The sequence below is a fragment of the Scyliorhinus torazame genome, chromosome 1, assembly GCF_047496885.1.
Source record: "Scyliorhinus torazame isolate Kashiwa2021f chromosome 1, sScyTor2.1, whole genome shotgun sequence".
In the NCBI taxonomy this organism is placed as follows: Eukaryota; Metazoa; Chordata; class Chondrichthyes; order Carcharhiniformes; family Scyliorhinidae; genus Scyliorhinus; species Scyliorhinus torazame.
In genome coordinates this window covers 378,886,604-378,906,021 of record NC_092707.1, presented here as the reverse complement: position 1 = coordinate 378,906,021, position 19,418 = coordinate 378,886,604, and the positions used below count along the sequence as shown (strand labels likewise).

Genomic DNA, 19,418 nt, shown 5'->3' with positions numbered 1-19,418 from the left:
CATTCTCCCCAGTTTTGTATATATGCATATTGCTGTGATATCATAAACTGGGCAACGGACAAGTTGATTCATGTTGCCACACAGCAGCGATATTTTATACAAAATACCTATTCTTAACCCACCTGTAACAAAAAATAATAACAGGTGTTCGTAAGTGCACCGATATTTTCCCTAATAACAATTTTGTGTAACTAAACGAGTGTGTTTGTGTGTGCATGTTTCAACAGGCCACAATTACACATCATTCAACCTTGGTAGTAAATTGAGGGGACGAAAGGTAACTATTTGTGGCATAACTGGACGGGACCTGGGTAGTGTTCATTTATTCTACTTCGTGCAAAATACCCAAGCAAACCGAGTAGGATAATTGGACTAAATTCCATTTGTAAAAAATAACAATTATTTGGTATGTGCTTCTTAAGATGCTGAACTCAGACACGTTGGGGTCAGGAGCTGCCCTTCCTCCTTACCCTTTTCCGTAAATCCCTGCAACAAAAGCGGGTAACCCGAACTATCATCATCCCGAGAAGTGCGTCTGTCAGACAGCCTCCTCCTCAATGGCTTAATGTCTGCTCCATAACGCCGCTCCCAAGCCTGCTGTTTCGCAAACCGGCTTCCACCGTCCAACAAACTGGGGGGGGGGGGGGGGGAAGGAAGCATCGCGAGATTGGCTGGGAGAAACCCCATGCTGGCAAATGGACGGAAAGCACTCAGCGCTGAAGCCGCCGCAGCCGCCATCTTGCTAGTGGGCCACGCTTACGTCACACCGCTCGAGCAAGGGCAGCGGTTCGTCAGCGCACGCGCCCCTTCTCTTGGCGGGCGGTTGGCAGCAGCTGATGGGGGGGTGGGTGGGGGTGTACAGCGGGGCAGCTAATGCTGTGGTTAAAATCTACCACCGTGAAGAAAAAAACATTGCAGCTAACATTTGAAAACGCTTAGTAGGTTCAGGGTAGCATCTGCTGGGAGAGATGGACATCTGAGAAAATCATAGAATTTACAGTGTAGAAGGCCCATCGAGCCTGCACCGGCCCTTGGAAAGAGCACCCTACTTAAGCCCACACCTCCACCCTATTTCTGTAACCTTTGATGTCCAACATTCTGGAAATATAAGTACAATACATTAACTGATTCCCCTTTATCCACAGCACAGGTTAGTTCCTCAAAGAATTCCAATAAGTTGGTTAAACATTTGATGTGATTTTGATTTGATTTATTGTCACGTACCAAAGTACAGTGAAAAGTATTTTCTGCGGCCGAGTGAACATACACTCGGAAGGGCAGGATTGGCAGCTAAACGTTCCAGGATTTAGATGTTTCAGGCGGGATAGAGGGGGATGTAAAAGGGGAGGCGGAGTTGCGCTACTTGTTCGGGAGAGTATCACAGCTATACAGCGAGAGGACACCTCAGAGGGCAGTGAGGCTATATGGGTAGAGATCAGGAATAAGAAGGGTGCAGTCACAATGTTGGGGGTATACTACAGGCCTCCCAACAGCCAGCGGGAGATAGAGGAGCAGATAGGTAGACAGATTTTGGAAAAGAGTAAAAACAACAGGGTTGTGGTGATGGGAGACTTCAACTTCCCCAATATTGACTGGGACTCACTTAGTGCCAGGGGCTTAGACGGGGCAGAGTTTGTAAGGAGCATCCAGGAGGGCTTCTTAAAACAATATGTAAACAGTCCAACTAGGGAAGGGGCGGTACTGGACCTGGTATTGGGGAATGAGCTCGGCCAGGTGGTAGATGTTTCAGTAGGGGAGCATTTCGGTAACAGTGACCACAATTCAGTAAGTTTTAAAGTACTGGTGGACAAGGATAAGAGTGGTCCGAGGATGAATGTGCTAAATTGGGGGAAGGCTAATTATAACAATATTAGGCGGGAACTGAAGAACATAGATTGGGGGCGGATGTTTGAGGGCAAATCAACATCTGACATGTGGGAGGCTTTCAAGTGTCAGTTGAAAGGAATACAGGACAGGCATGTTCCTGTGAGGAAGAAAGATAAATACGGCAATTTTCGGGAACCTTGGATGACGAGTGATATTGTAGGCCTCGTCAAAAAGAAAAAGGAGGCATTTGTCAGGGCTAAAAGGCTGGGAACAGACGAAGCCTGTGTGGCATATAAGGAAAGTAGGAAGGAACTTAAGCAAGGAGTCAGGAGGGCTAGAAGGGGTCATGAAAAGTCATTGGCAAATAGGGTTAAGGAAAATCCCAAGGCTTTTTACACGTACATAAAAAGCAAGAGGGTAGCCAGGGAAAGGGTTGGCCCACTGAAGGATAGGCAAGGGAATCTATGTGTGGAGCCAGAGGAAATGGGCGAGGTACTAAATGAATACTTTGCATCAGTATTCACCAAAGAGAAGGAATTGGTAGATGTTGAGTCTGGAGAAGGGGGTGTAGATAGCCTGGGTCACATTGTGATCCAAAAAGACGAGGTGTTGGGTGTCTTAAAAAATATTAAGGTAGATAAGTCCCCAGGGCCGGATGGGATCTACCCCAGAATACTGAAGGAGGCTGGAGAGGAAATTGCTGAGGCCTTGACAGAAATCTTTGGATCCTCGCTGTCTTCAGGGGATGTCCCGGAGGACTGGAGAATAGCCAATGTTGTTCCTCTGTTTAAGAAGGGTGGCAGGGATAATCCCGGGAACTACAGGCCGGTGAGCCTTACTTCAGTGGTAGGGAAATTACTGGAGAGAATTCTTCGAGACAGGATCTACTCCCATTTGGAAGCAAATGGACGTATTAGTGAGAGGCAGCACGGTTTTGTGAAGGGGAGGTCGTGTCTCACTAACTTGATAGAGTTTTTCGAGGAGGTCACTAAGATGATTGATGCAGGTAGGGCAGTAGATGTTGTCTATATGGACTTCAGTAAGGCCTTTGACAAGGTCCCTCATGGTAGACTAGTACAAAAGGTGAAGTCACACGGGATCAGGGGTGAACTGGCAAGGTGGATACAGAACTGGCTAGGCCATAGAAGGCAGAGGGTAGCAATGGAGGGATGCTTTTCTAATTGGAGGGCTGTGACCAGTGGTGTTCCACAGGGATCCACAGCACGGTAGCACAAGTGGATAGCACTGTGGCTTCACAGCGCCAGGGTCCCAGGTTCGATTCCCCGCTGGGTCACTGTCTGTGCGGAGTCTGCACGTTCTCCCCGTGTCTGCGTGGGTTTCCTCCGGCTGCTCCGGTTTCCTCCCACAGTCCAAAGACGTGCAGGTTAGGTGGATTGGCCGTGATAAATTGTCCCTGAGTGTCCAAAAAGGTTAGGAGGGGTTATTGGGTTATGGGGATAGGGTGGAAGTGAGGGCTTAAGTGGGTCGGTGCAGACTCGATGGGCCGAATGGCCTCCTTCTGCACTGTATGTTCTATGAATCTATGATCAGTGCTGGGACCTTTGCTCTTTGTAGTATATATAAATGATTTGGAGGAAAATGTAACTGGTCTGATCAGTAAGTTTGCAGACGACACAAAGGTTGGTGGAATTGCAGATAGCAATGAGGACTGTCTGAGGATACAGCAGGATTTAGATTGTCTGGAGACTTGGGCGGAGAGATGGCAGATGGAGTTTAACCTGGACAAATGTGAGGTAATGCATTTTGGAAGGGCTAATGCAGGTAGGGAATATACAGTGAATGGTAGAACCCTCAAGAGTATTGAAAGTCAAAGAGATCTAGGAGTACAGGTCCACAGATCACTGAAAGGGGCTACACAGGTGGAGAAGGTAGTCAAGAAGGCATACGGCATGCTTGCCTTCATTGGCCGGGGCATTGAGTATAAGAATTGGCAAGTCATGTTGCAGCTGTATAGAACCTTAGTTAGGCCACACTTGGAGTATAGTGTTCACTTCTGGTCGCCACACTACCAGAAGGATGTGGAGGCTTTAGAGAGGGTGCAGAAGAGATTTACCAGAATGTTGCCTGGTATGGAGGGCATAAGCTATGAGGAGCGATTGAATAAACTCGGTTTGTTCTCACTGGAACGAAGGAGGTTGAGGGGCGACCTGATAGAGGTATACAAAATTATGAGGGGCATAGACAGAGTGGATAGTCAGAGGCTTTTCCCCAGGGTAGAGGGGTCAATTACTAGGGGGCATAGGTTTAAGGTGAGAGGGGCAAAGTTTAGAGTAGATGTACGAGGCAAGTTTTTTACGCAGAGGGTAGTGGGTGCCTGGAACTCACTACCGGAGGAGGTAGTGGAAGCAGGGACGATAGGGACATTTAAGGGGCATCTTGACAAATATATGAATAGGATGGGAATAGAAGGATACGGACCCAGGAAGTGTAGAAGATCGTAGTTTAGTCGGGCAGTATGGTCGGCACGGGCTTGGAGGGCCGAAGGGCCTGTTCCTGTGCTGTACATTTCTTTGTTCTTTGTTGTTCTTTGTACACAGTACGTACATAGTAGACAATAAGAATAATCAACAGAGAACATTGACAAATGGTACATCGGCAAACAGTGATTGGTTACAGTGCGGAACAAGGCCAAACCAAATACATGAGCAAGAGCAGCATAGGGCATGGTGAATAGTGTTCTTACAGGGAACAGATCAATTCGAGGGGGAGTTCTTGAGTCTTGTAGCTGTGGGGAAGAAGCTGTTCCTATGTCTAGATGTGCAGGGCTTCAGACTTCTGTACCATCTGCCTGATGGAAGGATCTGGAAGAAGGCAATGCTTTGGTAGGAGGGGTCTCTGATAATGCTGTCTGCCTTCCTGAGGCAGCGGGAGGTGTATATAGAATCAATGTGGGGGTGGCAAGCTTGTGTGATGCGTTGGGCTGAGTTCACCACACTCTAGTTATTTGCAATCTTGGACCGAGCAGTCGCTATACAAGGCTGTGATGCAGCCAGATAGGATGCTCTCTATCGCACATCTGTAGAAATTTGTGAGTGTCGATGCAGACATGCCAAATTTCTTTAGCTTCCTTAGGAAGTAGAGACGTTGTGGGGCTTTCTTGACTTGCATCAACGTGAGTGGACCAGGACAGACTGTTGGTGATGGTGACCTCAAGAACGTAAAGCTATCGACCAGTTCCACTTCGGAGCCATTGATGCAGACGGGAGTGTGTGTTGTGCTACGCTTCCTGAAGTCGATGATCAGTTCCTTGGTCTTTTGACATTTAGAGAGAGGTTGTTTTCGGTACACCATGCAACCAAGTGATTTATCGCCCTCCTGTAGTCTGAGTCATCGTTGGTTGAGATACTGCCCACCACAGTCGTATCATCCACAAACCTATAGATTGAGTTGGAGTTAAATCTTGCCACACAGTCGTGTGTATAGGGAGTACTGTTGCTAACTTTTGCCTTAGTTTAATTGCTCTGTTTTATCACCTTTGCTCTTGAGTCGCCAGGTATCTATGATACCGCCACGTGGTTCAAGTCCGAGTAATGATCAATAATCCAATACACCGCTTAGTAAGATTTAAATCAAAGCACATTTATTATACACAGTAATCACTACTCATTAACAAATTCTACATCTAAGCTACTTCTACAGCTAACAGGCCAATATTTAACTTAGAACTGGCCCACCAGGTCAGGGAAACGAATGGCCTTTCGTTCGGGTTCTGAGCCTGCGGGATTCGAAGTTGGTACAGATTGGTAGCTAGGAGCGCCTATCGTAGCGAGCGTTGAAGTAAGACTTACTGGATATCGGCGGCGGCTGAACCGGTCACTCAATGGTTGGTTCGCGTTGCTGAGTGACCCAGTCAAGAAGAACGATTTGAACTTGGGCTTAATTCTTATGGTCCCCAGGGGCTTCCTGCCTTTCGGGGCGGACCCTGTATCTGGTTGAATGAATGAAATGAAAATCGCTTATTGTCACGAGTAGGCTTCAATGGAGTTACTGTGAAAAGCCCTTAGTCGCCACATTCCGGCGCCTGTTCGGGGAGGCTGGTACGGGAATCGAACCGTGCTGCTGGCCTGCCTTGGTCTGCTTTAAAAGCCAGCGATTTAGCCCAGTGTGCTAAACAAGCCCCTCAAAAAAAAGTATAAAGCCCCTAGTCGCCACATTCCGGCGCCTGTTCAGGGAGGCTTTTACGACTTTGTCCCAATCACTTGGTTCGATTTTCTCCAATGCTGGAGCAGTTCCCTGATCGATGGGCGGTCTTGAGATGGTCGTTCACCTCCTTTTGTGTAGGCTTCTGCTGGCGCCGAAGAGTCTGGTTTTGCTTTATGTGTCTAAATGTTGCTCATTGTTCCCGGGGATTGCTCATTGGTATGCAGATGGCTGGTGTTTTGTTATGCTGATGGTTGCTGGTATCGATCTTGTCTGGCCTTTCCAGAGGTAAATACACAGTCAACCTGCAGCTGCTCGTTTTTGTCCTCTTGGCTGACTTTCCCCATCAGCCTTTGCCGTTCGCCATTTTAAATATGGAGTTAGCCATTTTAAGTGGCTACATTCCCTCCTTGTGATCCTAACGCAAAGCCATTCCCTGACCTGGGGGGGACACACTTCCTTCATGGCCTCTGCACTGACCATAGCTATGCAAAACATTTTTAACTAACAATTCTAAGGGCGCTATGTCAAACAGGGACATGCATTACAAAACAATAAACTGGGAACCTCTAACTATTCTTAATACACTACATTCACTTAAACATTTCATCATCCTATCTTCCTCAACCATACAAACAAAATCATAGCATTTTATACATCAGTCTTCCTGGCTTGACAGTCAAGCTCAGGATCGTACAATTTGCTCATGAACAGTTCTTTACATTTCTTTATTTATAAAAAACACAAATGAATGCACTTTATTATAGATCGAGGGGGTCTGGTCGTATCCAAAAATAGGGGATCTGATCCTATATACCGGGGTTCGAGCGCGGTAGGCTCTCCTCCATTTCTGTAGACGCATAGTCTGTACTATGCAGCAGAGTATCGCTAATACCAGTAATGTTTCTATTACATAGGACAGAGAGTACCAGGTTCTAAACCTGGCACACCAAGATGATGTGGTGTCGCTGGTGACTGGGCTCTGGGTACTGCGGGGAAGTGAAACATTAACGGCTGGGGGGCTTGAAGTCATGTGGTTCGCGTTCACGCGCAACCAAATGTCCATAAATATGATGCTGGTCCCTGTGAAGGAAGTCCTCAAGACTCTTCTCTTTCCTTTTCTTTCTTCTCTTCTCCGGTCCTGGAGCTTCTGGAGTTCTGTGGAAACAAGCATAGTGTCTGTAACTATCTTTGTTTAATATCTCTTACGATAGTGTGTCTGTCTGTAGTGCCAATTACTCCCTTTATAATTGGTCACTATGTGTGACTCCCTCATTTTTTTTTTCAAAAGTCAAATTTTAGGACAAGACACACTTCCCAGTAATGAACCAGTGCGAGCCATCTCGCAGACTGTGCAATTTACCATCCAAATGTTTCAGGATGTAAATAGCATGTGGTTGCCAACCTAAAGGTTACCTAAACAAAACAAAACTATTTGAACTGAAAGTGCCAAAATGAGGTACGTATGGGCCACGTCGGTTCCTTTTTTTTTTGGGATGGAGTCCCCGTGTAGGACGGCTACCAATGCCGTGTCTCTCCTACCCGAGCGTAGTTGACCAGAGGGGGGGTTCCCAGGCAGGGCGGGTCCCAAGCCGTTTCTCCACTGCCTGAGCAACCGACAAGAACGGGCAAGAAATGTAGTCATCGTGGTGGGGCTGCCGTAGTGGTTCTACCTTCGAAACAGAAGGGCAGTTACGAACGGGCGTCTGTTTCCTTAACCAGTCTCTGCAGACAAGTCCTCAGAAGTTTCTGCTGAACTAGTGTCTGGCAATGGTGAGTCTCTGTAGGCAAGTCCTCAGAGGTTTCGGCCGAATAGTCGTAGGGCAGTGAGAAAAAAAATTCTCCTGTCGGACATACAACATTTAGCAAACTTACAAACAACATAAAACATTCTGCAGGTTCCATGAGAAAGGACACCACTTCTCCCAAGCGGTTCCTTTTAAAACATCATCTGGACACCTCAGTTCTCGGTTGCGAACAGGGTCGCAAAGGGGTTCTCGGTTTGGGAGTCAGACCCAAGGTTGTCCTCTTCTCCCGGGTGCCAAACTCTTGAGTGTATCAGGGCTGAAAGGGCTGCATGGTGTGAGGTGGGGTCGTTCTCGTCGTTGCGGACGAGTCGGAACGAGTTATCTCGGTGCCAGTAATTGGTGTCTAGCTGTGTGGGGCCAAAATCGGGGTCGTCAGTGTGGTTCGTTGGTGGGGTTTATTGAGGAAAGTGATCATGAAATGATCACTCGGATCGTAGTCGGAATCGCTGGGTGTGGGTCCTGTTGCATGGGGATAGTAGGGAGGCGTGCTGTGGCTATCGTCCGAGTCACAGTCGCTGTCTGCTGCTGCAGTCCGTGGGCGTTCCGGGGCGGAGTGTATATTTCGGGAGTGGAGTTGAGGTCAAGTCCATGGCTGGGCTGGACGTGGTGGGGGTTGGTAGGGTTACGTTGGCTGTGGGCGGGGCGTGGTGTGCTGCGTCGAGCATGACGTGGTGTACGTGGTTCGACTGTGTTCCATATGCCTTCAGCTGGTTGATATGGAACCACGCAGTCCTACCATTGGGGTACTTTATTTTATACATGGAAGGGCTTACTTTATCTGCAATGGAGTATAGACCCGAGTATTTTGGTGACAGAAATGTGCTGGGGTTATATACAGAGAGCATAACTTGCTGTCCTATACTGTACTCAGTCGCATGCACTGTCTTGTCGAAACAAGCCTTGCTCCGTTTCTTTCTGGTGCCCAATTTTACTGCGGCTGCTAGCTGAGCCGTTTTAACATTTTCCACTAACTGCTTTCTCGTGTGTGAGGGCCGTCACTTCGGGGCTGATCAAGTCCAAACCTAATAAAAATTCTGTGCCTTTCATGGGGCGTCCGGTCATGAGAGTGTGTGGGGTGTAACCTGTGAAAGTAGAAATTGAGTTACGTATAAACATCAGCGCAAAAGGGAGAACTGAGTCCCAAGTGGTGTTGTTCTGCTGGACCACCTTTCTGAGGGTGGATTTTAGGGTCCGATTCATGCGCTCCACGATACCACTCGACGGTGGGTGGTATGCTATGTGGAATTTTTGGGTGATGCCAAATATCGTGCGGACGTTCTGCATGACACGTCCCGTAAAATGGGAACCTTGGTCTGATTCAATGCTGCGGGGGAGTCCCCAGCTTGTAAAGATGTGGTGGGTCAAAATTTTGGCTGCGGTTTTTGCCGTGATTGTGCGGGCTGGGAATGCTTCCACCCATTTGGTAAATGTGTCAATTACCCCAAGTACATATTTATAGCCATTCCTGCAAGGGGGCAATGGTCTGATAAAATCAATCTGGAGGTTAGTCCAGGGGTCATTACCGGGTCGGGTGTGGCTGAGTTGAGCCTTTTTGGCATATCTGTCCGGATTATTCTGGGCACAGATAAGACAATTCTCGATGTGGTGGTTTACATCTTCCTTTAAATTCGGTGACCAACAAAGCTGCTTGAGATGGGCTGTAGTGGGATCGATTCCCTGATGTCCATGACTGTCATGGAACAAGCAAATCAATTGATTCCTGTCCTGTTCAGGAACCACATAAAGGGGTCTTTTAAAACCACACCGTCATGTGCGGACAGTGCATTTTTGAATCTCTCATAGGGAGCTGGATATTTTCCCTTTACAATCTCCTTGAGATTGGTGTCCTGCATCTGGGCCTCCACTAGATCCTCAATCTTTGTCTGTTAGACCTGAACTGCACTCACTGGTGCGCTTTCGGGGGGTGTCCAAAGGTATCCATGCCTGGAACCTGCTTTGGCCAGTGCGTCGGCTTTCACATTTCCAGGGGGGGAGGAACGATGGTGACTGCGGACTTTGATTATCCCAAAAGTCCTGTTCTGTGCTCTCTTTAAAATATGACGGAGCAATGGGGCTGAGGGGAGGGGTTTTCCTTCTGCGGAAACAAATCCTCTTACTTTCCACAGGGGCAGAAATTCCGTGAGGCTGTTGCAGACATAGCGGCTGTCCGAGTATATGTCTGCTGGGCTGGGGAAGGAATCTGGGTGCTCAACTATATATGCGATGGCCGCAAGCTCTGCTGCCTGCGCGCCTAAGTGGCCTGGAAGTTTTAATGATATTTCTTCAAGGGCGCGTCCCTGCGCGTCCTCAACATATATACCGCAACCTGTTATGCGCTTCCCATCCAAGACTGTGGAAGATCCATCCACATAGATCTTTATGGTCTCACACGTGTCCATGTGCTGGGGGCTCTGGTTTGAACTACCTATCTTTCTGGGGGGTGTTTTAGCGATAAAGGGGTCTGTGTTGTGGTGTGGAGAGATAATCTCACATTCATGGGGGGTTCCGGGGTACTGTAAGTTGTCGGCTAAATAGGTGTGCGTCTTTGTCCGTTTAACAGTGATGTCCCATCCCTGCAAGAGAAGGGTCCATCTAGCTGCTCTAATCTGGCTTACTGTGCCGTCCTTGAGTCGTCCATCCAGTAAAAGTTGGGTGGGGGTGTGTTCGATGAGAATTGTGATGGGGTTCAGGCCGGCAATGTATGAAAAATACTGCACTGCCCAGAATACTGCGAGCAGGTGCCTCTCACAGGCTGAAAATCCCTGCTCCACAGCATCTAAAAGTCTGGAGGCGTAAGCTACGGGCCTTAACTGGTTGTGCCGTTCCTGGAGGAGCACGGCCGAAAGGGTGCGGTCTGTGGTCGCTACCTCTATGGCGTAAGGGGAAAGCGGGTCTGGAACTTGTAGTGCGGGGGCTGCTATGAGTGCCTGTTTTAAAGAGTCCACAGCATCCGTATGCTGCGGAAGCCATTCCCAGGGGGCTCCTTTCTTTAGGAGGTCTGAGAGGGGTGCTGCCTTGCTGGCAAAACCACCAATGTGGTTTTGGCAGTAGCCAACCAGTCCTAAAAACAACCGGAGGGCTGAAACGTTCTGGGGAAGGGGCAATTTAGCAATCAAGTCAATCCTTTTCTGCTCGATCTCGCGTTTACCATGTGTGATACTTGTTCTCAAATATATCACTTTTTCTTCCAAAATCTGGGCCTTTTTGGGGTTGACTTTACAACCGATTAAGTGTAATAGTTCCAGGAGTTCGGACAGAAGCTCAACGTGCTCTTCCTTGGTGTCTGTCTGCAGTAGTAGGTCGTCTACATACTGTACCAGTCATTCGGGGCGAGAAAATTTGGCTAAACCATTTGCCAGCTGCCGGTGGAAAATGGAGGGGGAGTTGTGGAATCCTTGTGGCAGGCATATCCACGTGTACTGCTGTGCTTTAAAGGTGAAGGCAAATTTGTTTTGGCATGCCTTTGCCAAGGAATGGACCAGAATCCATTACTGACGTCCAAAACCGTAAAGAATCGGGAATTAAGTCCCTGCTTGAGCATGGTCTCGGGACTTGTTGCTACGGTGGGGGCTACTGCGGGGGTGACTTTGTTGAGTTCCCGGTAATCGATGGTCAGTCGCCATGATCTATCGGGCTTTCTCACTGGCCAAATCGGGGCATTATTAGTGGAGGCTACTGATCTAAGTACGCCCTGCTCCAATAAGCTTTCGATTACTTTTGGATTTCTCCCTCTGCCTCTTGGGGAAATCCATACTGTTTTTGGGGTCTTGGGTCAGGTCCTGTTACTTGTACGGAGCCAGTCATCCGTCCACAGTCGTGCTTGTGGGTCGCGAATGCTGCCCTGTTCTTTTGCAGAACTGCCCTAACTTGCTTGTCCGTACTAAGCGTGGTCAGGTTGAACCAAAATTCGCCTACGGCGCTAATTTTGTTCATGTACTCGCCTATGTTGAGCGTTGCGGGGACTCTTGCGGATTTTGCCATCTTCCAGACACACTGGTTGACTGGATCGAATGAAAGATTATGGGAATTCATGAAATCGATTCCCAGAATGTGTTCTGCTGTGTGGGGCAGGTCAACTAAAACCACGGGGTGCTCGGTGGTGATGTTACTGATTTGAATGGGTACAGGGGCTGTGATGTGTCCCTGCTATGAGGGGCCTGTAAAGCCGCTGAGGGTGATAGTGGCTGTAGTGGGCCACGTGTCTTTTTGAAACATGGTGGAGGAATTTATTGTGGTGCGGGACCCTCCTGTGTCCCAGAGAAATTCAATGGGCTGCCCCCGAATTTTTGCTGCAACTACCGGTCGTCCAGACCTATCCCAAAGGGTGTCGCAGACCCAACTGGGGGAGCCCATACACCGTCAGTCCGTTCCGGTCAAGTCCGTCTGAACTGAACGGGCGCTAACGCTATGAATGGGCTCTGTCTTTTTCTTAATCAGAGTGCCCGTCTGCTGGGCTCTCTGTGGCTTTTTAGGGGCATTGCACTCTCTTGTGAAGTGTCCCAGCTGTCCACAGTTGTAACACTCCTGTGACTTTGGTTGGGGGCTGGTCTTTCCCTCATTCACCCATGCGGGGTTCTGGTGTGTTTTTACTGCCTGCATATCTGCGCCGGCCTGCTTTTCCGCTGGATTCTTAACTGCGGGTTTACTTTGAACAGATTGCTCCCAAGTGTGGGACAATCTTTTCACTACCCATTTCCCGTTATGGGCCTCCTCTGAGGGATCATAACTCGTGCAAGCTTTCTGTCCTGTTTCTGTGCCATGGGAGATAAGGGTGTGGGTCCATTTGGCCATGTTGTCTGGGGACAAATGGGCGCGGTCTAAGTCTCCAAAGACTGCTGCAAAGTGAATCCACAGGCATCCAGCAAACACTGTGGGGTGCTCAGATTTCCTTTGCCTACATTTGTTGAGGCCATCTATGGGGTCACCCCGGTTATACCCGATCGCATCCAGGATCGCGGTATACATTTCTGCAAGGGTGCCTCCTCCTACATTCTGTGGGTCGGGAAGGGCTGCTGCTACTGACGGGTCTAAACTTAAAACTGTGAGCTTTACATGCTCTCGCTCATCCAGGCCGTACATGGCCTCCTGATGTTTAACTGTGGGAAAGAAATGGTGGGGGTCTGAGGTGGGGAGGAACGGTTTGATTTTATCGCACGCGTCCCATAATTGGGTCACTGTTAAGGGGGTGGAATATAGAAATTCTGCATCGTCCGATGTGGCTGTGCGGTGGGTGATTACTGGGTTCATTGGAGCTTGAACTATCTGCTGTGTGGGGGGTTGGGGCCCTTTTCTCTTTTGTGGCTTTCCCTGCGCACGTGTTCCCTGAACATATCTCTGCGCTGTTTCGTTCAATTCTTCCCAATCAGGGCCGTCTTCATGATCTAATCTTTCTTCAAAGGTTTCCTGGAAACCTTTTTGAACAGAAAGCAGTGATTGCAGCTCTTCAATCTGCTTCCGACACTTTGCGTGATCTAATGTGCTTTGTCTTTGTTCTGTGGTGGCAGCATGGAGTGCTCTTAATGCTACCTTGAGGTCACTACACTGTTTTTGTCATGCCTCTATCTGTTTTTCCGTTTCTTCTCGAACCAGGACTGCACATTGCGTGTCCTGATAGGCCTTTTAGTATTGAGACTGGAAGCTGCTTAAGTGCGCCAGACAAGACTGGTGAGCCCTTTTGGCGTCATCCACCTCTCCATCTTTTGCTGCCAATTTCCTTCTCAAGTCTAAATTCTCCTTTTCTACCTCGCTTACATCGACCTTACTCATTCGATGTATGCCCTCAACTTCTTTCCGGAGCGTCCTAACGACCTCCTCTGTGCCTCACAATTGTGCCAAGCAGGACACGATTGCCATCGGCTTGCGAGCTTTCCCTAAGCTCTTTTTGTGGATCTCGCTCAGGTTCTCCCACCAAGTATGTCCTATACTCCCGAGACCTGGTTCCTCATTGTCACAGAATTCATTCCAAAGGGGCCATCCTTTCCCTTTGAGATATTTCCTGATCTCTTCCTCCCAAATGGGACATTGTCCCACTCTACTGCTGCTGGTCGCTGCAACCGCAAATTCTTCGGGGTTCATTAGGCATTGCATTGCCTGCATTGCCATCTTTCCTATCCAAATGCTTCTTTTAAATTTGGAACAGGGGAGCTAAGGGGAGCGTAAATACGGGTACGGCTTTCGCTACTTTCCGAAGTACAAACTTCCAACAGTTTTGACGCAACAAAAAAAAATCTTATCAGTTTTACCATATCGCCCTGTTAGTTACGCATGCATACACACACTTCCGAATTATGAGTATTGATCAGAACTGCTTGAACACTTGTGGTTTTCTGTTTCCAATTGGATCTCTAATTCAAATTCTTGGGTTCTCCCGGAGTGGTTTTCCACTTCTAGATCGGGTCCCGTCAGGATGTCGCCAAATAATGTTGCTAACTTTTGCCTTAGTTTAATTGCTCTGTTTCATCACCTTTGCTCTTGAGTCGCCAGGTATCTTTATGATACCGCCACGTGGTTCAAGTCCGAGTAATGATCAATAATCCAATGCACCGCTTAGTAAGGTTTAAATCAAAGCACATTTATTATACACAGTAATCACTACTCATGTACAAATTCTACGTCTAAGCTACTTCTACAGCTAACAGGCCAATACTTAACTTGGAACTGGCCCACCAGGTCAGGGAAACAAATGGCCTTTCGTTCGGGTTCTGAGCCTGCGGGATTCGAAGTTGGTACAGATTGGTAGCTAGGAGCGCCTATCTCGTAGTGAGAGTTGAAGTAAGACTTACTGGTTATCGGCGGCGGCTGAACCGGTCACTGTCAAGGGTTGGTTCGCGTTGCTGAGTGACCCGGTCAAGAAGAACGATTTGAACTTGGGCTTAATTCTTATGGTCCCCAGGGGCTTCCCGCCTTTCGGGGCGTACCCTGTACCTGGTTGAATGAATGAAATGAAAATCACTTATTGTCACGAGTAGGCTTCAATGAAGTTACTGTGAAAAGCCCTTAGTCGCCACATTCCGGCGCCTGTTCGGGGAGGCTGGTACGGGATTCGAACCGTGCTGCTGGCCTGCCTTGGTCTGCTTTAAAAGCCAGCGAATTAGCCCAGTGTGCTAAACAAGCCCCTCAAAAAAAAGTATAAAGCCCCTAGTCGCCACATTCTGGTGCCTGTTCGGGGAGGCTGTTACGACTTTGTCCCAATTACTTGGTTCGATTTTCTCCAATGCTGGAGCGGTTCCCTGATCGATGGGCGGTCTTGAGGTGGTTGTTCACCTCCTTTTGTGTAGGCTTCTGCTGGCGCCGAAGAGTCTGGTTTTGCTTTGTGTGTCTAAATGTTGCTCATTGTTCCCGGTGATTGCTCATTGGTATGCAGATGGCTGGTGTTTTGTTATGCTGATGGTTGCTGGTATCGATCTTGTCTGGCCTTTCCAGAGGTAAATACACAGTCAACCTGCAGCTGCTCGTTTTTGTCCTCTTGGCTGACTTTCCCCATCAGCCTTTGCCGTTCGCCATTTTAAATCGGGAGTTAGCCATTTTAAGTGGCTACAGTATAGTAGAGGACTGAGCACACATCCTTGCGGGGCCCCGGTGTTAAGGACTATTGTGGAGGAGATACTTTGGCCCATCCTGACAGATTGTGATCTGTTGGTGAGGAAGTCAAGGATCCTGCTGCACAGGGAGGGATCAAGTCCAAGACTGCAGTGTTTATGATTTCTCTTTCGCAAATGTTGACTCTGCCTGATTATCTTGAGCGTATACAGGTGCCCTGCTATACCATCTTTAACGATAGCTTCTAACATTTTCCCTACAACACATGTTAAGCTAACTGGTCTGTAGTTTACAGCTTTCTTTCTTCATTTTGAATAATGGAGGTATATTTGCTATCTTCCAATCTAATGGAACCTTCCCCGAATGTAGTGAATTTTGGAAAATTAAAACCAATGAATCAACCATCTCAGTTGACACCTCTTTTAAGTCGTTGTAGTTCATCAGGACCCGGGCTCTTGTCAGCCTGAGGCTCCAACAGTTTACTCAGTACCACTTCTCTGGTGACTATAATTTTACTGAGTTCCTCCCTCTCTTCCATTTCCTGGCATTTGTGATGTTACTTGTATCCTCTATAGTGAAGACTGATGCAAAATATTTGTTCAATTGATCTGCCATCTCCCTTGTTTTCCATTATCAATTCTCTAGAGTCACTTTCTATAGGGCCAATGTTCAATTTGTTAAACCTTTTCTCTTTAAATATTTATTATCTGTTTTTATATTTCTGGCTTCTTATTAATCTTTAGTCATCCATTGCTGTTCCTATTCTGTCCCATCATCTGATCTGCCACTTGCTTTGCACAATTATATGCTTTTTAAAAGTTTGATATTATCTATTGGACACAATTGGGCGGCATGGTAGCACAGTGGTTAGCACTGTTGCTTCACTGCACCAGGGTCCCAGGTTCGATTCCAGGCCTGGGTTACTGTCTGTGCGGAGTCTGCACATTCTCCTCGTGTCTGCGTGGGTTTCCTCCGGGTGCTCCGTTTCCTCCCACAAGTCCCAAATGACATGCTGTTAGGTGATTTGGACATTCTGAATTCTCCCTCAGTGTATCCGAACAGGCGCCGGAGTGTGGCGACTAGGGGATTTTCACAGTAACTTCATTGCAGTATTAATTTAAGCTTACTTGTGACACTAATAAATATTATTAAAGGGGGACTTCCGATGGCAGCCATGGTGTGAGTGGTTGCACACAGGGCAGCTCCTGCTCGAAGGCATAGGAAAGAGCTCTTTTTACCCGATATTGGGTGGGTAATTTCGCCAAAAAGGTGCAGTTGAAGGTCGGCGGAGTAGTTTCCCCCAGGATTGGCACGTCCACTGGTTACTAAATCCAGCAGAAGACAGTGAGAGACCTGGCCAAGGAGTTGGTGGAAACTTGTGGCGCAGTAGCCGGTAGAAGGATGGCAGAAGAGGAAGGGCTGGTGCAAAGTGGGAAGCCCAGGTAGAGCAGTTGATGGCTTTTATTAAGAAGACGCCAGCAGAGGAAGGAGCTGTGGCATCCTTTAAGAGCTGGTTGAAGCGGGTGGAGAAGTGTTTGGAGGTGCAGGGGTCGCAGATCTGAGAGATTGAAGGTGTGATTCCGAACCACAGCAATCGAGTGGTGGCACTGGATGCAGAGGTGGGGCTCTTAGACCTTCACACAATGTTGAGGGCAAAGGTGGAGGAGAAGGAGAACACCTCAAGAAGGCAGAAACTGCGAATAGTGGGCCTGTCTGAAGGAGTGGGAGATGTGAGTACAAATGAGGTACATCACGAAGATGCTGGTGGCGGGAGGGGTGCAGGTTAAGGCCCCTGAAGTGAACCGAGCGCAACGGTCTCTGAGGCAGAAGCCTAGAGCTGGGGAGTCGTCACGGGCAGTGACCGTGAGACTCCACATATTTGTGGAGAAAGAGAAGATCTTGCGTTGGGCCAGGGCAAGGTGCACATGCGAATGGGAGGGGAACATATTCAGAATATACCAGGACATTGGAGCCAAGTTGGCGAAATGACGGGCAATGTTCACCAAGGCCAAGGCGGTGCTTTACCGAAGGTGGATCAGGTTTGGGGTGCTCTACCCAGCAAAACTGTGGGTGACGTTTGAAGCCTGGGAGCACTACTTCGAGACCCCAGAAGCAGCCGAGGACTTTATCAAGGAGCATAAACTGGGGGAGAACTGAGTGGAACAGTGCTGGGGAACTTGCGTGCGGGCATTTTGTAATGATTGGGAATACGGTTGAAGTGAGGGTAGGAATTGAGGTTTTATCGTTCCCTCCGGTTTGGAGGGGGTCCTTTTTTGGGGTTTGTTGTTTACTGTTGGGTTGGTAAGGGTTGGTAGAGATGAAAGACGAGGCTGTATTGGATTTGGTACTGGGTAATGAACCAGGACAGGTGTTAGATTTGGAGGTAGGTGAGCACTTTGGTGATAGTGACCACAATTCGATTACGTTTACTTTAGTGATGGAAAGGGATAGGTATATACCGCAGGGCAAGAGTTATATCTGGGGGAAAGGCAATTATGATGCGATAAGGCAAGACTTAGGATGCATCGGATGGAGAGGAAAACCGCAGGGGATGGGCACAATGGAAATGTGGAGCTTGTTCAAGGAACAGCTACTGCGTGTCCTTGATAAGTATGTGCCTGTCAGGGAGGAAGTGGTCGAGCAAGGGAACCGTGGTTTACTAAGGCAGTCAAAACACTTGTCAAGAGGAAGAAGGAGGCTTATGTAAAGATGAGACATGAAGGTTCAGTAAGGGCGCTCGAGAGTTACAAGTTAGCTAGGAAGGACCTAAAGAGAGAGCTAAGAAGAGCCAGGAGGGGACATGAGAAGTCTTTGGCAGGTAGGATCAAGGATAACCCTAAAGCTTTCTATAGATATGTCAGGAATAAAATAATGATTAGGGTAAGAGTAGGGCCAGTCAAGGACAGTAGTGGGAAGTTGTGCTTGGAGTCCGAGGAGATAGGAGAGGTGCTGAATGAATATTTTTCGTCAGTATTCACACAGGAAAAAGACAATGTTGTCGAGGAGAATACTGAGATTCAGGCTACTAGACTAGAAGGGCTTGAGGTTCATAAGGAGGAGGTGTTAACAATTCTGGAAAGGGTGAAAATAGATAAGTCCCCAGGGCCGGATGGGATTTATCCTAGGATTCTCTGGGAAGCTAGGGAGGAGATTGCTGAGCCTTTGGCTTTGATCTTTAAGTCATCTTTGTCAACAGGAATAGTGCCAGAAGACTGGAGGATAGCAAATGTTGTCCCCTTGTTCAAGAAGGGGAGTAGAGACAACCCCGGTAACTATAGACCAGTGAGCCTTACTTCTGTTGTGGGCAAAATCTTGGAAAGGTTTATAAGAGATAGGGTGTATAATCATCTGGAAAGGAATAATTTGATTAGACATAGTCAACATGGTTTCGTGAAGGGTAGGTCGTGCCTCACAAACCTTATTGAGTTCTTTGAGAAGGTGACCAAACAGGTGGATGAGGGTAAAGCAGTTGATGTGGTGTATATGGATTTCAGTAAAGCGTTTGATAAAGTTCCCCACGGTAGGCTACTGCAGAAAATACGGAAGCATGGGATTCATGGAGATTTAGCAGTTTGGATCAGAAATTGGCTAGCTGGAAGAAGACAAAGGGTGGTGGTTGATGGGAAATGTTCAGACTGGAGTCCAGTTACTTGTGGTGTACCACAAGGATCTGTTTTGGGGCCACTGCTGTTTGTCATTTTTATAAATGACCTGGAGGAGGGCGTAGAAGGATGGGTGAGTAAATTTGCAGATGACACTAAAGTCGGTGGAGTTGTGGACAGTGCGGAAGGATGTTACAAGTTGCAGAGGGACATAGATAAGCTGCAGTGCTGGGCTGAGAGGTGGCAAATGGAGTTTAATGTAGAAAAGTGTGAGTTGATTCATTTTGGAAGGAATAACAGGAAGACTGAGTACTTGGCTTATGGTAAGATTCTTGGCAGTGTTGCTGAGCAGAGAGATCTCGGTGTCCATGTACATAGATCCCTGAAAGTTGCCACCCAGGTTGAGAGGGTTGTTAAGAAGGCATACGGTGTGTTAGCTTTTATTGGTAGAGGGATTGAGTTTAGGAGCCATGAGGTCATG

General features: G+C 47.9%; 1 protein-coding gene and 1 long non-coding RNA gene across 2 annotated transcripts in view; one reads left to right on the top strand and one right to left on the bottom strand.

Moving 5' to 3' along the window:
• The window catches only part of mrpl4 (mitochondrial ribosomal protein L4), a 66,909-nt gene extending 66,272 nt beyond the window's left edge, over positions 1 to 637 (bottom strand). The window contains exon 1 of the mRNA XM_072512112.1: positions 471 to 637. Coding sequence (XP_072368213.1) covers positions 471 to 521 — 51 coding nt within the window. The 5' untranslated portion in view covers positions 522 to 637. The remainder of the gene's footprint in view (positions 1 to 470) is intronic.
• A 271-nt stretch (positions 638 to 908) lies between these two features.
• The window catches only part of LOC140426844 (uncharacterized), a 58,478-nt gene continuing 39,968 nt past the window's right edge, over positions 909 to 19,418 (top strand). Inside the window, exon 1 of the long non-coding RNA XR_011948310.1 lies at positions 909 to 1,150. This is a non-coding gene — a long non-coding RNA (uncharacterized lncRNA). The remainder of the gene's footprint in view (positions 1,151 to 19,418) is intronic.